We start from the raw sequence: 19699 nt of genomic DNA, 5'->3' as shown, positions 1-19699 counted from the left end.
TGGACGTCCCTCACCCAGTGGGGACCGCGTGTGTCCTGGGGACCCTCCCCTGGCCTTTTCCGGCTCTGCACCCCTGGCTCCCGCTCCAGTGCACACAGACATTGTCGCCCCTGAAATTCTGCCTGGGACACAAGTCACACTCCCTCTCCGGTAATGAACGTGTTTTGTGGTGTCAGTGGCTTGTAAGCTGCCGGGTGAGTCACCCCTAGGCCTGGGCAAGGGAGCAGGACGGTCATGAATCAGACCCTGCTGGTCCCTCAGCCATGCATGGCCCGTTCCCTAAGGGCCTGGCCCCCAGCAGTTGCCCAAGAAACGCCAACGGCCCTTGTGCTGCAGTCAGGGCTCTGAAGGGCCCTGGGTCTGGGGCTAATGTCCCTCTTTCTGAATAAGGTCATCCTTGGATCTGTGGGATGGGGAGCGAGCGCACCTGGGGGGCAGGCGCTGGCCCGGAAGGTGTCAGTACCCGTGTTCCTGCCCACACTGCTCCCAACTCCAGCATACAGGGGCCCCAGAGACCTTGGGCTGGCTGTGAGCATGGGGGCCTGACCCAGGTCCCTGCCCGTTGACCCAGACTTCTCTGTGGACGTGTGATTTTAAGGAAGTCATTAAAAATGCACGAAGACAGGCACCTGGGAGGCTCAGCGATTGAGCATCTGCCTTCGGCTCAGGGTGTGACCCCGGGGTCCTGGGATTGAGTTCTGCATCCCCAAAGATGCCGGTTGCCGTCATAACTAGGACGGTGAGATTTTGCAGCTTCCCCCCAGCGGTGTCATTGTGAAATCCCCCCACCCCCGCGGAATGTTATCCTAACAGCCCTGGGAGGATGGCCCTGGGTGCTGGCACTTGGTCGCGCAATGGTCTACACTGGAACCAGAAGTATGGGAAGGGTACTTTGTGCTTCGTTGTTGCCCCGGGTCCGCGTAGGGAGCTCAGAGGCAGGGATGGGAGCCCCGAAGTTCCGGAAGATGCGTGTGGAGCAGGGCCCAGGAGGCCGGGAGTCCTACAGTTGTGTCGTCCTCCTTTGCGTCTGCTGGCGTCTTCCATGTTTGCAATGAGGAGTTTCTGTGACTTTTGTGGCTGTGGAAAATGGCCTCTCGTGTGTGTGTGTGGGGGGGGGCGGGGGGGCTACCCCAGCTACCTCCGTAGAATCCACGGGCCTGGCCTGGGTTGTGCGCAGTGTGGGGAGGGGCACAGAGAGTGTGAGCACCATTCCAGGCCTGGGGACGGCCCTTCCATGGTGGGGCCCAAGTCTCAGACACAGACCCCATAGGACTTGGAGACCCCCTGGGTGGGGACAATGGGAGGAGAGGGGAGGGCCGGCTGCCCCCACCCAGGCCAGGGAGCTGCAGCCCCATGAAGGCGGGAGGACAGGCACACAGGCCCCGCTCTCCCTGGCTCCGGGTGTGCTGGGGCACGAAGGGCCCCCAGTGTGGTGAGTAGGTGAGAGGCCCTGCCCACCCCAGCTCTGGGAAGGGCTGCCTGGCGACATGGTGGGGACCTGCTCACGCTCCTTCTCTTTCTCTGCAGGAGATGGGAGCACCCCGTGCACGTCCAGCACCCTCCAGGAGAAGCAGCGTGAGTGATGGCCGACCCCTGGCTGGCTCGGCCTCCTTGGGCCTGCCCCCCATCAGTTGAGCTCCTTGGGGCCCCAGGTTCCCACGTGCAGGGCGGCTGGGGGGGCTGTTGTGCCCAGAGGCAGACGGGACCCTGCAAAGCCTCATGTGTTGCTTGTGTGTAGTGGAAAGAGGATAGGAAGGCAGTGCAAACCCTCGGAGCCTTCGGGGCAAGTGCTTTTGGGTGACTTGGCCTTGGGCCACTGCAGGCACTGACATGGTGCTGGGTCATAATACCTCCCCCGCGCACCCCCACCTCCAGGTCCTGGTCTCTAGGTCCGTCGGGACTTCCTGGAGGGGGTGTCCGCGGCCAACGCAGGATGTCCTCCCTGGATGCCCAAGGGGACTTGGGGGGTGGCTTCAAACAAGTGCTTGGTGTTGGCAGCATTGCTCATCAGGAGGCTAGGGTTGGGGGCCCAGGCATGTCTAGGGGTGCAAACGCTCAGAACCCCTCAGTGTCTGTCCTGCTGTTTGGATCTGTGGCTGAGGCTTCGGGGGCCCAGCGCAGCTGCCCACTACCCAACCCAGGCCCGTCTATCGCTGACCTGTGGCAGGTGTTCCAGCGCCCAGGGGCAGGTGCAGACAAGGCCCGTCAGGGGCCGGGGGGCCTGGGTGCCTCTGCTGAGGGCTCCCCCAAAGCCAGGCCATGAGTGCAGGGGCTCGGTATGAGCGTGGCAATGTCCCAGAGCACCCAGATTTCAGCCCGCGTAGGCGGCTAAGTGAAGACCCGGACACATTGGTGGGTTCACGTTTCCTGATGGGGGGGCAGCAGGGAAGTGGCGGGTTTGGCCACAGGGCAGATGGGGCGTCAGGGGGCCTGGGTCGTGTTTTCCACGGGAAGGTGGCAGGGGTCAGGAACTGCTCCCTTGAGAAATGCGGGCAGCAGGGTGCGGGGGGCTCTCTGCAGCATACCTGGAGTCCTTGGGGGCAGCGGAGGACTGGCACCTGCGTGGAAGAACCCTTGAGCTTCGAGATGGGGCGTTTGCAGGTGGAAGGTTCGTTCGTGTCTGGGAATATCTGGCAGTCGCGGGATGGCGTCTCCACACAAGATGTCCCAGGGAGGGAACACATCGGGGCCGACCCCATGTTGCCGCTCCTAGACCCGGCCAAACAAAATGTGTGTTTCTGTGAAGGTGAAATCTCCTTTATTTGGCTTGTAAACCGAGGTCATGGATTTTATCTGGATTCTGTTACCAGCTGTTCCCACGTCTGCTTCCTCAGGATCTTCTCACTCAGGGGGACGAGACAACAAGGTTGCGGGGCCAGTGGGCTGAGTCTGAGGCTAGCATGTGGATGGTGAGGACTCCTGAGAACGTGGCTGACTGGCAGTCCTGCTGTTCATCCAGCTGCTTACGCCGTCCACAAAGCTCGGCCTTTGGACACTTCTGTTTGCCTGAGACAATGGAGGTCGTGCGGGGTCCAGCTCTGTTTGCTCGCGATCCCGAATCAGCAAGTACACAACCAGGGCGTTGGTGAGGTGCTTGGCCGTCCATGGTGTGCATGCATGTGCCTCGCAAGAGACAAAGGAGGAGGTGATACGAGGTGCCCCAGATCAGGACACTCAGGACATTCCTGCGAGCTCCCCACAGTCCCCGAGCCTCTGCGCCCTGACCTGCCTGGCCAGCTCCCCGACATCCCGGAGCTCCCATTACTCGGCTGTGGAGACGTGACCCGAGGCCTGCCCCAGAACAGAGCGCGAACGGCCTTCATGTATTGTTGGCCCTCCATGAGCCTGGCTGCTGGCTCAAGGTCGCTCAGAACTCCATGTGCTCAGGGCTCTGCCCATCCTGTGACCGCTGGGTTGGCCCTGCGCAGGGATGCGTCCTCCTGGGCCCCACGGACATGTGTGGGTGGCACGTGTGGCAGGTGCTGCCCAGGAGTCCTCCCTCTCAGACGCCGAGTGGCCTCCATCCTGCAGCAGCAGGGACAGCCTGGCGACCTGCAGCCTCCACCCGGCCCGTTACTTGTCACCAGATCATTCCGTTTGTTCGAGGAGCCCAGGGGAGCCCCCGGGTCATGGTGCCAACCTTCTGGCGCCCTCTGCATTCCTGTCGCCTCCGCGCCTCCTGGTCCCCTCTGCCAGTTCACGCTGCTCCAAGCCCAGTGACACTCACGGCTTCTGGCCTGACCTGGGCCTGCCCCAGGCTCCCCGTCTGCTCCCCGGCGCTGCTCCTGTTCCTCCTCCAGGCTGAACAGTGTCATTTCCACAAACTCTAGCCAGAGACCTGGAGGTCCTGCCTGGCTTCTGTCTCCCAGAACTGCCAGCCTCCACACTGGCCTCCACACGGGCCTCCACGCTGCCCTCCTTGCCTTCAAGCTCTCCAGCTCCACCTCTCCCTCCCAGGTGGGACTCTGAACTTTGTCTTGTCCCTGGACCAATACCCGACCAGAGTGCAGGCTGAGCGCCAGGCCTGGTTCCATTTGAACCCGGGTGGTCTCTGTCCCAACCCAGCCTCCACGTGGCCGCCTGCAGAGCCCGGCTTTGTGGCTAGTCCTGACCCACCCTGCTCCTGTCCCCAGCCTGGCCCCATGGCCGCCTCACCTGTTACAGCTGTGGCCACCCGGAAGGGACAGAGAAGATGTGGATGCCGAGCAGCGCCCGCCTCCCTATGCGTAGGGCCTGACCTCGCATCCCACCACCTGGAGCCTGTGACCAGACCAACCAGTGGCTCAGATGCTGGGACGGCCAGCAAGGACCTCCTGTCCTGGGCGCCTGCCTGCCACCCCCCAGCAGCCCCAGGGGCACTAGCCCCTGCCCACAGCTGGCCCGCGGCCCCGCAGGGATCGGGTGTCTTTTCCCAGCCATGTGGGCGGCCTGCGCGCAGCTGCAGACAGGCTATATTTAGCCTCAGCTTTAGTGAGCTCAGGGTGGCAGACGGCTGCCTGGGGGGGCCCCTTCCGCGTGTCTGTGCCGACGCGGTCTGTCCCTGTGTACATGTGCGTGTATGCCCATGCGCTTGTGCGTGCTCCTCGGCGTGCACATGAACACATCTATGTTGTGCCGGGGGCATCCTCAGCCTCCTACACCGGGGCCTGAGTGGGAGCAAAATACTTGTTCATGACTTTGTTTGAAAAATACTTGGTGAGCATCTTCCCTACACTGGCATCTGGACAGCCTTTGGGGACTATGTGGAGCGTGAACAAACCCTGTCCCTGGCTGGGGGACACAGGGCACAGCTGGGAGGATGGAGGAGTTGATGAGTGCAGACACCACAGAGCCGACACTATGAGGCTGGGTCCCAGAACAGAGAGCCTCCGTGCTTTTGCGAAGAGGAGAGGGAGGCTGGAAGCCCCGCCCCCCCGCCCCCCTGCCCCCCCCCCCCGGGTGGGGGTGAGGGGTGGGGGTGGGAAGGACCACTGAGGCTTCAGGAGCAGCATGAAGAAGAGTCGGGGCTTGGGGAGCAGAATGTGCAAAGACCCCATGGTGAGAGGACGAAGGAGAGGCTCGAGAACCATCCTGCGGCCTAGTGCTGGAGCTCAGGGGGGAGGTGAGTGGAGGGGAAAGCAGAGGAGAGGCTAGTGTGGGGCCGGGGCCCAGGATCGTTGTGCAGCACGCAGAAGCTGGCCCACGACTTCGTCAGAGTTCCAGCAGGAGAAACAAGGCCTGCCTGGACACGGCATTGAATGGGAGTCCAGGGAAAGGACCTTGCTTTCGGGTTGCAGACACCCTGGGGCCTGGGGCCCGGCCTGGGCGGCTCCCACCCGTGCAGCCAGGTGGTCCCACATCCTGGGCCCTCGCGGTTGGTCGTCCATCCTCCAGGGGTTGCGGGGTCTCTTTCTAGCCTGAGACCATCTCTGGTTTTCTTTTGGGAACAAAAGAGTGTCTAGAAACAAAAGCCAGGAAGCCGCTACATGGAACCCAAGCAACCCCAGCAGTGGGATAATAGGAATTAGTGACTCAGAAGAGGAGGCGCTGCTACACGGGCATCAGAGGAAAGTCTCATGTTTAATCCGACTCCTGAGTAGGCCGTGCCCGTCAGCAGCGTGACTTCTACCAGGACGAAGGTGCTGCGCGCCCTCCTGCCGCCCCGTGGCCTGCCCAGCCCCTCGCCGGGAGCACCGGGCACTGGTTCCTCCCTGCACACACGCATCCCACAAATACCCAGGTGTCTGCGTGTTTTTACGCCGGTGGCGCCCGCACTGTCCTGCCCCCCTGCTGGTCTCGGTGATCGTGTCTCCAGGTTATTTCAGCATCTCACTAGGTTTGGCAGCCCAGTGGCCTCGGGAAGGCTGTCCTGTGTCGCCACCGTGGCTGTGAGAACTGGGTAGCAGTGTCCTGGGGGGGGGGCATGCAGCTTGCTTCCTGTGTCTGCAGCACGAGTGGTGCAGCTGGGTCTAGCATGGTACGAGCGCCTTCCAGCTTGGGTCCGGGGTGTCAGGGGCACTCTGTGCTCCGTGTTCCAAGTGCCCCCGACTGCAGCCATGGATGAGCAGCGGCTGCTCCCCGATAGCCCGGGCGGCCATGTGATGCTGACCTGGGGGTGAGATCAGCGGGCATCCTCTGGTTTGGTTTCCAAGGCCAGGTACCCGGGCCAGTGTATAAGTGCCACATGCTGTCCTTTTTCTGGAACCTGCCGGGGGTCAGCGTGCAGGCAGGTGGGTATGGGTAGGACGCAGTTGATTCCCTTGGCCTGTGCCGGCCTCCCCGTAGGGCCCAGGTTGGCGGGGGTGGATGGCAGTTCCTCCCTGTGGGCAGGCCGCACCCTGTAGGCATCGGGAAGAGCAGCTTCGGCCTCAGGAGGGTGGATATGCCCGGCCTGGAACTTGAGTGCACCTCCCCAGCCCTGCACTTGCGCTTGCAGGACCCCCCAGGGATGAACACGGGGGGGGGGGGGGGGGGGAGCCGGAGACGCTGGGGGAGGAGGCAAGGCAAACACAGCAGGTGCCCAGCCCTTCCCAGGGCCCTTCCCAGGGCAGGAGGGTCTCTAGCAGCCTTGCGTTGGAAACCGCCTCAGGCTGGACTTCGGGTGGTGCTGCTCCTGGCCTGGGCCACGTCCACCCACGCAGTGGCCCCTGGGAGCTGCCCCCATGCTCACAGGCAGCGGTCAGGCCTCAGGGTGGGCCAGCGCCTCTGTGGGGGACTGACTGTCCCCCTGGGCACTGAGCCTCTTAGCAGGTGAATCCAGGCTGATGGGATGGGTTCTGACTTTGCAGGGGTTAAGTTGTCACAGCAGGGACCCCATCCATCCCCGCAGCCTGACCTGCGCCCCCCTCCCTGGTGTCCCCCTGCCCAGCTTGTCCAGCCTCCCTCCGGGCCACCATGGGTCTCTCCAGAAGCCGCCTCACCTCGCTAGCTGGGCCCTGCCCTCCGTCCTGTGACCCGAAAGCAGCTCCTGGGGATGTGCAGGGCTACCACGTCCCCTCAAGCCTGCCCTTCCCCAGACAGGGACCCCCTTCCACCACTTTCCTGCCCAGTCACTGGGCTCACTGAGCCCCCTAGTGGCCGGAGCTGCAGGCATGTTTCCTCCTCATTCTGAATGAAGACCCCAGCACCTGCCCGCAGAGCTGCCCCCTTCCCAGCCTAGGTTGTGTCACGTGACCCCAGGCCCTTTGAGCTCCTCAGGCACCTGGACACACGACACACATTTGGGCCCTGGCCAGGGGAGCAGGAGGCCACTGTGATGTCCAGTTGGCTTTGTGACCCAAATGTGGGATTTTGATTCACTCATCCTGTTTCACCATTGTTGCTCCCTCACAGGCCTTCCTTTTCCCTTTCATCCCCCCCACCCCGAGCCTGTCCTGCCTCCCTCAGCTCCAAGGGCAGGGATACACTCAGTCTTATTTGTGGTGCTTGCACTTGGTGAAGTGGGGGCTGTGGCTCCGTGTGAGCCTGACAGCTGCCCGTGGATGCATGCGTGCTCGCTGGACCACAGGGAATCTGGGCTCCCCTGAGAATGAGAAGAAGTCAGAAACAACCACCTGTCCCACCATGCAGACAACACCTGCCTCTGACAGGGGTGCTCATCCTTGTCCTGGTCCCTGTCCCCGTCCCTGGACCGTTTCCATGCTTGTCCTTGGCGTGGCACCTGTCTGTGTGTGGCCACTGGGGGGTCAGGGCCACAGACCCCCCACGTGCCAGGGAACGAGGCTCTGGTTTGTCGCCGACACTCCCACTGCACATCCCACTTCCCACCCAGAGCAAGTTGCAGACCTGTGGAGGGAGTTCACCCCTGGAATCCGCCTGCATGTGGGCTTCAGTGTGTTTCAGAGGATGGGGCACTGAGTGGGTCCTTCGCGGGGACAAGCCACGTGCTCATGGGCTGGGCCTGGCTCTGCTCCCTCGACAGTGGGGGTGGCAGGTGCGGGGGTGCAGGGCAGGTGGGGGCGGCGGCCAGCGTCAGGGGGCAGACATGGTGGACCCCACCGCGAGTCGGGTGATGCTTTGCTCCGTGGGCCATGCGCATGGGTGCTGACCTCGGCTTCCACCTCAAGAGCAGAGTGGCACTTGGGTAATTAGAGGGATGATGGTGGTTCATGCCTCCCGAGGTCGTGATTCAGCGGATATGCCCTGGCTCTTCAGCTGGCAGGAGGTGCCTTGGGGGCGAGGTGGGCCAGCAGGGGTGCGGGGCGGCACAGTGGTTACAAGACACAGTCCCAGGAACAGCCGTGGGCTCACCCCACCCCACCCTGGGGTGGCCTCAGTTACCTGGCGGGCGGGAATGTCTGCTTCTTGGAGCAGCAGAAGGCTTGAGGGCCTGGCCCAGGCTGGGGGGCCTCGAGGCTGCCTCTGTGGGCCAGACACATATTCCCCCTGGGCTCCTTGGGTCCTGTTAGCCCATCCTCCAAGGCCAGACCGAGCTCTGCGGGTCAGGCCTCCCTGCCTTCCCACCCTGGGAGCAAAACCTGTGTGGCTTCTGCTCACAGAGGGGAGCCAGACCGTCACCCTCGGTGGGGGAGGCGTGGGGGCGCTGGGCTGCTGGCGGGGCCTGAGGACGCAGTGCCCTTGGTGTGAATGGTCAGTGAGGGTGCAGGATCAGCCCCACCCGCCGAGGGCACAGCACCCAGGTGACCACAGGGCCCTCATGTCTTCCTGCCGCTTATTTGTGGGCTTGCGATGCTAATTGGTAGCAATGCAGTCGGAGCCCATGGTCACACCAGGGCTCAGGGTGGCCACGACCCTGTCACCCGCGGCCCCACAATGCCTGCCATGGCCCTTGGGCTGGCCTGCTGCACTGCCCGCCCGGGCCTGACCGGAAAACTGAGTCCTGCTCGCACAGCTGCCAAGAGCAGGACTTGGGCTCATGCACCCTTGCCTCAGAACAGCTCTGTCCTACCTCGGAAGTGAGGTGTCGCCCAGTCCCCGCCAGGCCTGGAGCCACACATGGGGCCCCATGCATTGCAGAGCATGGCTGCTGTGCCCTGGGGGGGTCTGCGCTGGGCACCCTGCCCACCACTCTTAGGGATGCCAGTCAGGGCGGACTGTGTGAGCGCAGCCTCCGGGGGATTGTGGTGTCGCCCCCTGCAGCAGCAGGGCAGGGTCCTCCGGTAGATATGGGGCGGGCATGTGGGCTCACTCGGCCTCACAAGGGGTGTGGCCTGGAGCACATGACCCGGGGCACATGAGCCTCAGTGTCTTGCCTGGAAATGGGGCTAATGTGCAGAGAACAAAACCAGTGACTGCAGGGACTGGTGGCAGCACCTGGGCCACAGTAGCCACTCAGCAAACACCAGGCCTGTTCCCGGTGTGTGTTACCAGGAGCCTGTCTTGAGCGCAGGGCCCGGCGCGGAGTCCACGTGGTGGTAGAGAGTCGGGTGGCTGAGGAGTTGGAGAACGATCGGGGGACTTCACCCCGAGGTCTTCATCCTCTGTGCCTGGGCCACCCCACCGTCGCCGCCCAAACCATTCCCCACTGTGTGGGCTGCAGCCCGAGCTCAGAAGGCAGTTACTCTTAGCCCAGGCCCCATCTACGGGGACCGAGTAGTTGCCATGTGTACCTCCCTGGGCAGAAAAGCTTCTGGGTCTGTGTTCTTGGCCCAGCACATGGGCCGCAGGGCAGTGGCTGGGAGATGCAACATCTCCATGGGCTCCTGCCCTCCCCTGCCCAGGCTTTCCCTCAGAGCCCCCCGGGAGTGGGGGTACTCCCCACGTGACCCCCAGCAGGTGCAGCAGGCTCTTCGATGGGGCGGGGGCGCACACAGAAAGGACCAACTCTGTGGACTTGGCTGCTGTAGGAGGTGAGTGAGCTTCCCGTCGTTGAAGGCATGTGAGCGGTTTGTAGTCAGGCCTTGTGGCTCGGCCGCACAGAGGAAATGACATCCTCCCCGCCAGATGTGTTGTGGCACAGGGATGAAGGCTTGGGCCAAGCAGCCCCAGAGGAGGAGTGGCAGCCGAGGGAGGCGAGGACGGCCTCATCCTGGGCTCGCCGGTGATGAGCAGCAAGGGCTCAGATACTGCTGTGTGTCTCAGGGGTCCACCTGCCCCAGGGGACCCCCTGCAAGGCCGTGCTGTTCCTCTCCTGGCTTTAGGCAGATGTGCATAAAATACTTGACACAGGCATCCAGGTTTCAGAGGCATGCTCAGCCCACATGTGCGTCCGTAGCTGGAAGCAGATGCCGCCAGGTGACATTCCTACAGGCACTCTTGTCACCCAGGAGGAAGGCAAGGCAGTTGTTTGTGGGCCTCAGGGGTTGCATGGTGCTGGCCTCCCTGCACTTTCTGGTCCTGCTGGCCTGGAGGTGGGGCCAGACGCTGTCCCTCCAGCTGGGAGTACCTGCGGCCCCCTCACTGGGGGTCCCACGGCGCTGAGTCCTCTCTTCCCCCCACAGGAGAACTGTACCGGGTTTCCTTGAGAAGACAGAGGTTCCCAGCCCAGGGAAGCATCGAGATCCATGAAGACAATGAGGTGGGCTGGGCTTCTGAGGGTGTCTGGGCCCACCTCTGGTCAGAATTTCTGGGAGAGCCCCAGGCTGGTGGACACTTGACTTCCTCTTCACTGGTCTCACTGTGTGACTCCGGGCAGGTGCTCATCTTTCTCTGGGCTGTTGGCTCCTGTGTGAACCAGGAGGGTCTCTTGGGACCCTTCTAGCCCCCACAGTAGGGCGCGTGCTCTGCTGGCAGCCTGCGTGCCTCCCTCTGAATGCACACGAGGTCCCACCACACTGGGAGCCGGGGGGCCCCCAGCTGGGAGCTGAGACACGCCAGCCAGAGTGTCTGTGTGCCATTGTCCATGGGTCTCTATTCCGACGGATATCCTTCTCAGGAAGGCTGCCCACAGCGCTCCTGCAAGACACATGTCCTTCTGCTGGTGCTGCATGGGGGCAACATCCTGGACACGGGTGTGGGCGACCCATCCTGCAAGGCAGCCGACATCCACACCTTCACCTCCGTGCTGGAGAAGGTCACGCGGGCCCACTTCCCAGCAGCTCTGGGCCACATCCTCGTCAAGTTTGTGCCCTGCCCTGCCGTCTGCTCGGATGCCTTCTCACTAGTCTCTAAGTGAGTCCCCTCTGCCCACCTGGGCTGGCTAGGGCTGGTGGGGATGGTGGGCTGTGGGTGCCCCTGGCCGGGGCCTCCCTGGGAATTGAGGGTGGGAAGGGGCCAGTGAGAGTCCAGAGCAGTGTGTCCCCCTGTGCTGGGCCGGGCGGTACAGGCCCCTCGATGGTGCAGAGCCACTCTCCATGCTCCCCATGCTGGCCCTCCTGGCCCAGAGGAGGCTGCAGAGGCCTCGAGGGGCTAAGCTGTTTCCCCGGGGTTCCCAGCAGCATGTGTGCTCTCTGGCAGGCAGCACAGGGCAGGGTGGATGCCCAGCGAGGGCTGGGACCACTGCCCTGTCCGGGTTTCCTGGTCTGTAAAGTGGGGATTGTCATGTCCTAAGTACCTGCTGGGGTTTTCTTGAGGGTCTTGCGGGCTGGAGCTCCTGGCACAGGTGGAGTCAGCCGTGATGCACGGCTGCGTCCTCATGGTGGGGACAGCGTTCTCTGTGATCAGCAGGCTGGGAGAGGATGTCTCGACTGCCAGCAGGGACCCTGGCTGGAGGGGACTGAACAGTAGGCTCACAGGGCCCTAGTTCCATATCCAGAACTGCTGGAGCCTGGGGGAGGGAGCGGGGCACACGGGGTTCACTGTTCCTGGTGAGAGACAGGAAGGGGCCCGGGAGCAAATGCCCTGTGACCCCTGTGGTCCCAGGTCGGGCTCCCAGCTGGATGAGGGACAAGATGAGTCAGTAGCTCCCCCAGCTGGTGTGATTCTTGGCCCCAAGTCAGGGAAGGCACGCTGGAGTCCTGTCCATACCAGCCCCTGGCCCTGCTCTGCAGGACTGGTGAAGCAGGCTCTGTCCCGCTCCTGTGGTCAGGAGTTCCCAAGCTGTTCCATAATAACCCCAGGAGCCAGAGTCCTCGCCCCCAAGACGTCCAAACCCCAGAACTGAGTCAGCACCCCGGCCCTGGTCCCCAGGAAGATGGATCGTCCAGCCACTTCCGGGGAGCTCAGGGAGCCAGTCCCTCCCCACCAGGCGGCTCTGCTGGCCCACTGGGAGGGAGCTCATTCTCTGCTAATTAAACGCTCTACAGCTGCAGTGGAGGCCTGTTTCCTCCCATTTGTTCTCTGTGGAGATGAGGAAGGGCTGCTGGGCCGGCCATGCTCACCACCAGGGCTCTGCCACCTGTGCGGAGAAGCCTGAGCCCTGGCACCTGCCCTGCGTCTGTCAGGTGCCCCATGGGTCCACGCTGCGCCCTCATCCTGACCTAGAGCCATGGGCTGAGGGCCTGACGTCCCCTGGACAGAGGCAGGCCGGGGTGGGAGGGAGGCTGGAGCAGGAGTTGGGAGCTGGGTCTAGAGGGTCCTGAGCCCCCTGGAGGGAGGGACTTGCAGGAGGGGAGCAGGGAAGTGGGGAGGCTGAATGGTCCGCTGGCAGCAAGGATGCTGTAGGGGAGGCTGTGTCGTCCGTCCGGGGGTCACACCTTTCCAGCAAGCCCCTGAAGGCTCCAGACCCTCTCCTGAGAAGGGTGGACACAGCTCACGTGTGGGGCCCCGTGCTCACCTGGCAGGGGTGCTTCACAGGGACCCCACGCCTGGGAGGTGCTCTCTCCTCCTTCCAGGCACCCCTAAAGCCTTCCTTGAGACCCAGTCCCAACTCCACCTCCCCCAGGAAGCCTGCTCTGATCTGTCCCCACCAGGATCCACACCAGGTCGGGTGTCCCAGGGGTCTCAGCAGGAGAGGGCTGGGGGAGGCAGCTGTCCCAGGAGACCCTAGCCCACATGCCGGGCTGGCGCGGGCAGGGTTGCACAGGGGAGTCAGCACAGTACCCCCTAGCCCCTGGCCTGTGCCCCATTTCCTCTGGCTCTTGTCCAGCTCCCCCTCCTGAGCCCCAGACAGGGGCCCAACCGTGGCCAGCTCGTGCCTCTGCTCTCTGCCCCGTGTGGCCCCAGATCCCTGCCTGAGCCCACTGGGCTTCCCTTGACCCTGTCTGCAGCCTGAACCCCTACAGCCACGATGAGGGCTGCCTCGGCAACAGCCAGGACCATGTCCCTCTGGCTGCACTGCCCCTGCTGGCCATCTCGTCTCCACGCTACCAGGATGCGGTCGCTACTGTCATCGAGCGGGCCAACCAAGTCTACACAGAGTTCCTCAAGTCCCCTGACGGTATCGGCTTTAGTGGGCAGGTAGGACACTGCCTCCCTAGCCTGCCCAAACCTAGCCGGACCCTGGCTAAGTCTGACCCCCGACCCTGGCCTGATTCCGACCCTAGGCTGCCTGCTGTTGTGTCCTCAGCTGACCCTGGCCCAACTCTGACCCCGGACCCTAGCCTGCCTGCTGTGTGTCCTCAGCTGACCCTGGCCCGAATCTGACCCCTGATCCTAGCCTGACCCCCGACCCTAGCCTGCCTGCTGTGTATCCTCAGCTGACCCTGGTCCGACTCTGACCCCCAACCCTAGCCTGACCCCTGACCCTAGCCTGCCTGCTGTCCTCCGGCTGACCCTGGCTGCAGAACGAGCACCTGTCTCCCATCGGGTCTCCCTCTGTATCTCACGGGGACAGGTTCCTCAGTGTCCCCTGGACAGGTGACTGGTGCCCTGGCTGGGTGGGGGTGAGGGGTCCCTGGTGGGCTGGACTTGCACCCCAGCTGTGTCTCCTGCAGGTGTGTCTCATCGGGGACTGTGTGGGCGGCCTCCTGGCCTTTGATGCCATCTGCTACAGCGCGGGGCCCTCAGGGGACAGCCCAGGCAGCAGCAGCCGGAAAGGGAGCATCAGCAGCACGCAGGTGCGGGCCAGATGGGGGAGTCTGTCCCCGGGGGAGGGGATGCCAGCGCTTCACACTTATCCATGATTGCTGGCTTCTAAAGTGTTGCTTCACGATCCTACAAGAATGGGGCTCAGGGAAGACTTGGTCCGGAGTCCCTGGGGTCACGTACCTTTGGGTGCACCCCAAATCTCCCCATCTCTGCCATGTGGCTGCCATGCTCCTGGGGGCCAGTGCTGCCCTGAAATCTCAGGAGAGAAGGGTTCATGGGGCCTGGAGGAGGAGGTAGGGCCCCCGAGCCTCTGGTGACTGCACTGCCCTCCTGTCCTCTGTGTGACCCCAAAGGACACCGTCGCGGTGGATGAGGCATGCAGTCTGGCCAGCAGTAAGCGTCTCAGCAAAAGCAGCGTTGATGTCTCCAGTGCACCGGAGGATGAGGAGCCCCCAAGGCCATTGCCGCGGAAACAGAGCGACTCCTCCACGTATGACTGTGAGGCCATCAACCAGCATCACGTCTTCCTGTCGAGGTGAGTGCTCCTCTGGCGTGGTGTCCGCAGCCCAGGGGACCCCAGCTCATGGTTCCCCAGGAGGCCTGTGGCGGGTCACGTGTGCTGGGCCTCTGCCAGGACCTTGCCCCTGTCCCTGCTCTGCCCCGACTGGCAGACACCAGGACGGTGGGTGCCCCCTCCCTGAGCCTCACTGCTCCTTCTTCCTGCCAAAGGGCAGATGCTGCCGGCCGCTTTGCCAACGGTTTTGAGAGTGTGGTGTAAGAGCTGATGCGGGTGTGTTTGGGAGCCACTCTGGGTGTGTGTTCTCACTATTTCTCAGATGGGGCCTCAGAGAACCCCGGTGGGCCAGGAAGTTTCTTGGGGGGCACGGCCAGCTGTCGATACCCTGGGGCCAGTGTTCCGGCTCCCAGGCCCCAGCGCGGCAGCTTCTGCACAGAGTTCCATGAGTCATCTGCATGTTTATCTTGGATGCGGGTATCCAGGCGGGTACAAGCCCAGCCAGGAAGGGACGTCCCCTCTTATCCTGATGACACGCACCGTGAGGTCGTCACAAGCTCTGCAAAACAGATCCACTCTGAACCCTTCGGAGTATTTCCTTTCTGTGTATATCGTTTACGTGGTCTGCATACAGTTTTACTTAAAAAAAAAAAAACCTTTATGTTGTGATTTTTTTTGAAGATTTTATTTATTTATCCATGAGAGACACAGAGAGAGAGGCAGAGACAGTCAGAGGGAGAAGCAGGCTCCCTGCGGGGGGGCCCGATGCAGGACTCAATCCCAGGACCCCGGGGTCAAGCCCTAAGCCAAAGGCAGATGCTCAATCCCTGAGCCCCCGGGGACCCCTATGTTGTGATTTTATCTGATTTTTATCTCTGTATAATAAATACTTGCTGAACGTTCTTCATAGGGAATATTTTATTGAGTGCATAGATACCTTACTTCTTCCGAGTTTTCCAGTTCTTTCTGACAGGTGGCGCTCTGGCGAACACCTTCGCGAGACACTTTGTGTGTGTTAGGGCTGGTTTGCTCAGGTGCGCTTCCGCAAGGGAAACCGTGGGATCAAAGGCTCTGTGTGTTGATGTCTCTGACTGTTGGAAGCCTTCCTCCCATCCCCCGCCCCTGAGGGCCACGTTTCAAGTTGGGGTTGCAAGGTGAAATTGCAACATTTCTAGTTCATTCTTGAAATATCCTTTAGGGAGAGGTCCCAGATTCAGAGAAGATGTCCGAGGCTTTGGGTGGCTGGTTCCACGCAGCCAGCTTTCCCCTCTGGTGTAGGGACAGATGGCTGTTTCTCTGGCAGTTAAGGAGCTGGCGTGTGTTTAGGGACGGCACTGTATGCAACATGTGTATCGTTGACCCCAGCGCTGTCCTCATGGGGAGAGTGGGGAGCCCGAGGCTTCAGATCCAACTGCCTGGACCCTTGCTCCCAGAGGGCAGGCCGCCTGCCCCGTGCTAGTCCCATTGTTATTGCTAACATCCCCTCTCCCCTCCACCTTGAGGATTCCATCAATTCACAAGTCAGGGGATCGCTCTGGACAGTGTTCCACCCCAAGCTGTGCCTCAGAGCCAGCTAAAGTTTGGGGGGTTGCTGTTCTTCTCCCGCGGCTCTGGCTCACGGGCCGGCTGCAGGCGGGAGCCCACGCTGTCTGCGGGAACATGCATTATAGTGAGAGGCCCAGTCCCTGGAGAACTGACACCACGCAGTGGGTCTGCATAGGGGCCGGGCTACTCAGGGACATGGGGCTGGAGGTCGCGGGGTGGCTCCCGCACAGCCAGCACCAGGGGGCAGGCCTGCCATCATGTGGGGTGTTCGAGTAACCCTAGGTCCTTGGCCCTGCTGAGCAGATGCAGGTTTACTGGATGGTGGCCGTGTGGGTTTTCCCAGGAATTGTCTCTGGGAATGCTGAGGGGGAATGTGGCCTGCTGACCCTGGGCCTGGGGAGTGTTGGCAGACCTCAGCGGCCAGCGTGGAGGCAGTGTCGACAACCTCTGAGCCCCGCGGATGCATTCGTGGAGGGCTGGGCTCCTCCCACTCAGCCTGTGCACCCTGGTGCGCAGCCCTCCCCTAACTGCCCTCCCGGCTTTTCTCCCTGGAGCAGCATCCACTCCGGTGTGCTGAAGGACGAGGCCGAGCCTCCTGCGGCCGGGGGGTCCCAGCCGCCCGAGGTCAGCCTGGGTCGCTTGGACTTCGACGTGTCCGACTTCTTCCTCTTCGGCTCGCCCCTGGGCCTGGTCCTGGCCATGCGGAGGACGGTGCTGCCCGGGCTGGACGGTGGGTGGCTTGGGCTGGGGCCTGAGAGGCCTCGTGTCCTTGGGCACAGGGTCGGGCCCTGCAGCCAGGGGCGTGGGGTGGAGGGACAGGCTGCCACGTGTTCCAGGGTCCACAGAGTGCCTGTGCTCCCCCAGGGCCCACTGGGGCTTGTCAGTGTTCACTGACGCCTCCTCCATGGGATGGATGGGAGGGGGAACTCTGCCTGGAGCGGGGTGCAGCGGGGAGGCTGAGGCCCCTGGCTGCCCTTGGTGTGGCCCCGGAGACCTAGGGCTCCCTGGACAGCAGAGTGACCAGTCCCCTGAGCCAGGTGGACAGAGGGCCTCAGTGCAGACCCCTGCTGGTGTGAGGGGAAGTGTTCCCAAACTCTTGCCCCCGCCCCCGTGTACCGCTAACCCCAGGCCCGAGAGGCAAGCATGAGCTGCTCCCTGGGGACCAAGTGATGAGCTCTGTGTCCCAGAGATGCCCTCATCGGAGTCCCGGAGGGTGGGAGGCGCAGGCTGCCCCGGGGGCCGGGCTGGGCAGTCAGGGCAGCTGTGAGATGCTCGGCCCCACCCTGACTGTGACGCCCCCCGCAGCTGATGCCCTGCCGATGTGTCTGCTGGCGGGTCAGGAGCCAGGCCGGGGAAAGCTGTGCGGATTTGCTGCAGTGTGACTGGGAGGAGGGGCAAGGATGCAGAGGGGGGCACGGCGGCTGGCAGGGAACTTCGTACCAGGCGCCCACAGTGCCTCTCCTGGGGCGTGGGCAGATCGGCAAGGCCTTGAATGCCCAACTCCACATCTCGACTTTGCTCCTGTCGGTGGCAGGGAGCCCCCAAATCCTTGCGCAGGTGGTTGGGGGGCTACTCAAAGCTGCCCTCAGGGGCCTCCGAGGGTCAAGGGGGCGGGAAGAAGCAAGGGGCTCCCCCGTGTCCCCTTACCCCAGGCTTCCAGGTGCGTCCTGCCTGCAGCCAGGTCTACAGCTTCTTCCACTGCGCGGACCCCTCGGCCTCGCGGCTCGAGCCCCTGCTGGAACCCAAGTTCCACCTGGTGCCGCCCGTCAGCGTCCCGCGCTACCAGAGGTTCCCGCTGGGCGATGGACAGTCCCTCCTGCTTGGTAGGCTCGGGTGTGAGTGTGCACTGAACAGGGGCTGGGCCTGCCATGTGCCCCACCCCGTGATCTCCTGCCAGTGTTTCTGCCCCTGTGATGCTCCCGCCGGTGCCCCCACGATGTCCCTACCAGGTGCCCCCCGTGATCTCCACAGGGTGCCCCCACCCTGAGATGCCCCCTCCAGGTGCCCCCACCCCCATGATCTCCCCGCCGGTGCCCCCACCGCCCCCACAGTGCCCCTCACCAGGTGCCCCCACCCTCCCTGATGCTCCCTGACTGGGTACCCCCACCTTCCATAGCCCCCCTAGTGGCCCCCACCAGGTACCCCCACACCCCTGTCCTCATCCAGCCCTACATAGCTGAAGGAGGGCCTAGCCCCTGCTGAGGGGGCCTGTGAGCTGGACGGACTGGAAGACAGCAGGGCAGCTGCCTCACTCACCTTCTGGGCTGCCCAAATGTGTGCACACCTGCTCTGCAGGGGGCCCCTGCCTGATTCCTGTGGCTGCGGCCAGCGCTCGGGCTGCTAGACCTGACATGGGAGGGGCAGGGCAGGGAGGATCCCAACCTGGTGGGTAACATGCAGGAGGGAGCCTTGGGTCCTGGCATTGGGGCAGGGGGAGCAAGTGCAGGTGGGCTCGGAGGAGGGCTGGTGGCCCCTGGGGCTCCAGGAGGTGAGCCAGGCATGGATGGTCACTGGAAGCCCAGCCCCTGACCCCAGCTGAGAGCCAGGCCAGGCCGGGTGCAGGGTCTGTGCCCGCGGCTCAGGCAGGACTCAGAACCAACCACGCCCCCCCGTTTTAACAAAAACTTCATTTCCGAAGTCCTCCTTGGTTGGGAGCTTCCACAGACAGAGATGGCTTCGAAACGTCCCCCGTGCACCCCGTGTCCCTCTGTGCTTAGGGCGTCACCTGCCCCTGAGCACGCCTGAGCACCCAGGCTGCAGTGCCATTCACATGCAGGCTCGGCTGCGGTCCCCGAGGCTCAGGGAGGAGCTGGGTATGAGGGCACGTGGTTCTGGGTCATCCTGTGACTCGTGTTTCTGGGGCTGTGTCCCAGAGATGCCCTCATTGGAGTCCCAGAGGGTGGGAGGCGCTGGCTGCCCCGGGAGCTGGGGCTGGGCAGTCGGGGCAGCTGTGGGATGCTTGGCCCCACCCTGACTGTGACGCCCCTCCCCCCACAGCCGATGCCCTGCACGCCCACGGCTCCCTGTTCCTGGGGTGCAGCTCACAGGACAGCCCACCGCTTCCCGACGCCCCCGCCTCGTCTCCCCCAGTTCTGAGGCCCCAGCGCCCGGGCCGCAGGGTGAGCCAGGACAGCTCCCATAGCGAGAGCTCAGGGTCCTCGGACAGCCTGGCCCTGGTGGGCACCTCCCACAGTGAGTGAGGGTCCTTGGGGCTCTGCCGGGTCGGAGGGAGAGGGACCTTCCCCTGGGTGGCTGCTAAGGGCAGCTGGGACAGATAAAGAGCCCTGACCTCTGGCCACAGGCCGAGCCATGACCTTGCCCAGCCTAGACTGATCCTGACCCTAGTCCGAGCCCTAACCCCACGGTTCCTTCTTCCCATGGGGAGTCCCTGCAACCCCAGGGTGGGACTGGGCATCTCTGTGGGGCTGGCCCTCGCTCCTGGGGCCCAGAGTGACACATTGACCGTGCGGTCTGTGGGATGGGGCCCCAAGCCACCCCGAGGGCTGTGGCCCAGGCAGGCCACACTATCCTCACCTTGCACTGGGCCCACAGTCACAGCCAGGTGGTGGGGTGCCAAGCGCATCGACTATGCCCTGTACTGCCCCGACGTCCTCACGGCCTTCCCCACTGTGGCCCTGCCCCACCTCTTCCACGCCAGCTACTGGGAGTCCACAGACGTGGTGGCCTTCATCCTAAGACAGGTACCGTGCCCCTCCCAGGGGCCCATCCTTGCGTGTGGGAGACAGGGCCCCCTTGCAGGCCACACTGGACCCTGGGCTGGTCAGCCAGATCGGGGGTCACCAGGCCAGGTGGCAGGTCTCATGAAGTGCACTGGCTTCTGGTTGGCGGTGCGCC

The 19699-nt window shown here is 63.4% G+C and overlaps 1 protein-coding gene across 2 annotated transcripts in view; it reads left to right on the top strand.

The window, feature by feature from the left end:
• Window positions 1-19699, top strand: part of PITPNM3 (PITPNM family member 3) — a 60039-nt gene that overhangs the window by 28937 nt on the left and 11403 nt on the right. For both annotated transcript variants that reach the window (XM_055306102.1, XM_055306103.1), the window contains exons 4-13: window positions 1528-1575; window positions 10380-10456; window positions 10814-11049; window positions 13026-13215; window positions 13692-13814; window positions 14139-14320; window positions 16402-16574; window positions 17497-17667; window positions 18842-19036; window positions 19397-19545. In XM_055306102.1, the coding sequence (XP_055162077.1) occupies window positions 1528-1575; window positions 10380-10456; window positions 10814-11049; window positions 13026-13215; window positions 13692-13814; window positions 14139-14320; window positions 16402-16574; window positions 17497-17667; window positions 18842-19036; window positions 19397-19545 (1544 nt within the window). The remainder of the gene's footprint in view (window positions 1-1527; window positions 1576-10379; window positions 10457-10813; window positions 11050-13025; window positions 13216-13691; window positions 13815-14138; window positions 14321-16401; window positions 16575-17496; window positions 17668-18841; window positions 19037-19396; window positions 19546-19699) is intronic.

Source organism: Nyctereutes procyonoides, unplaced genomic scaffold (assembly GCF_905146905.1).
Source record: "Nyctereutes procyonoides isolate TBG_1078 unplaced genomic scaffold, NYPRO_anot_genome, whole genome shotgun sequence".
NCBI classification, from domain to species: domain Eukaryota; kingdom Metazoa; phylum Chordata; class Mammalia; order Carnivora; family Canidae; genus Nyctereutes; species Nyctereutes procyonoides.
Note: the sequence above shows the minus strand (reverse complement) of the source record. Positions and strands in the feature narration are given on the sequence as shown.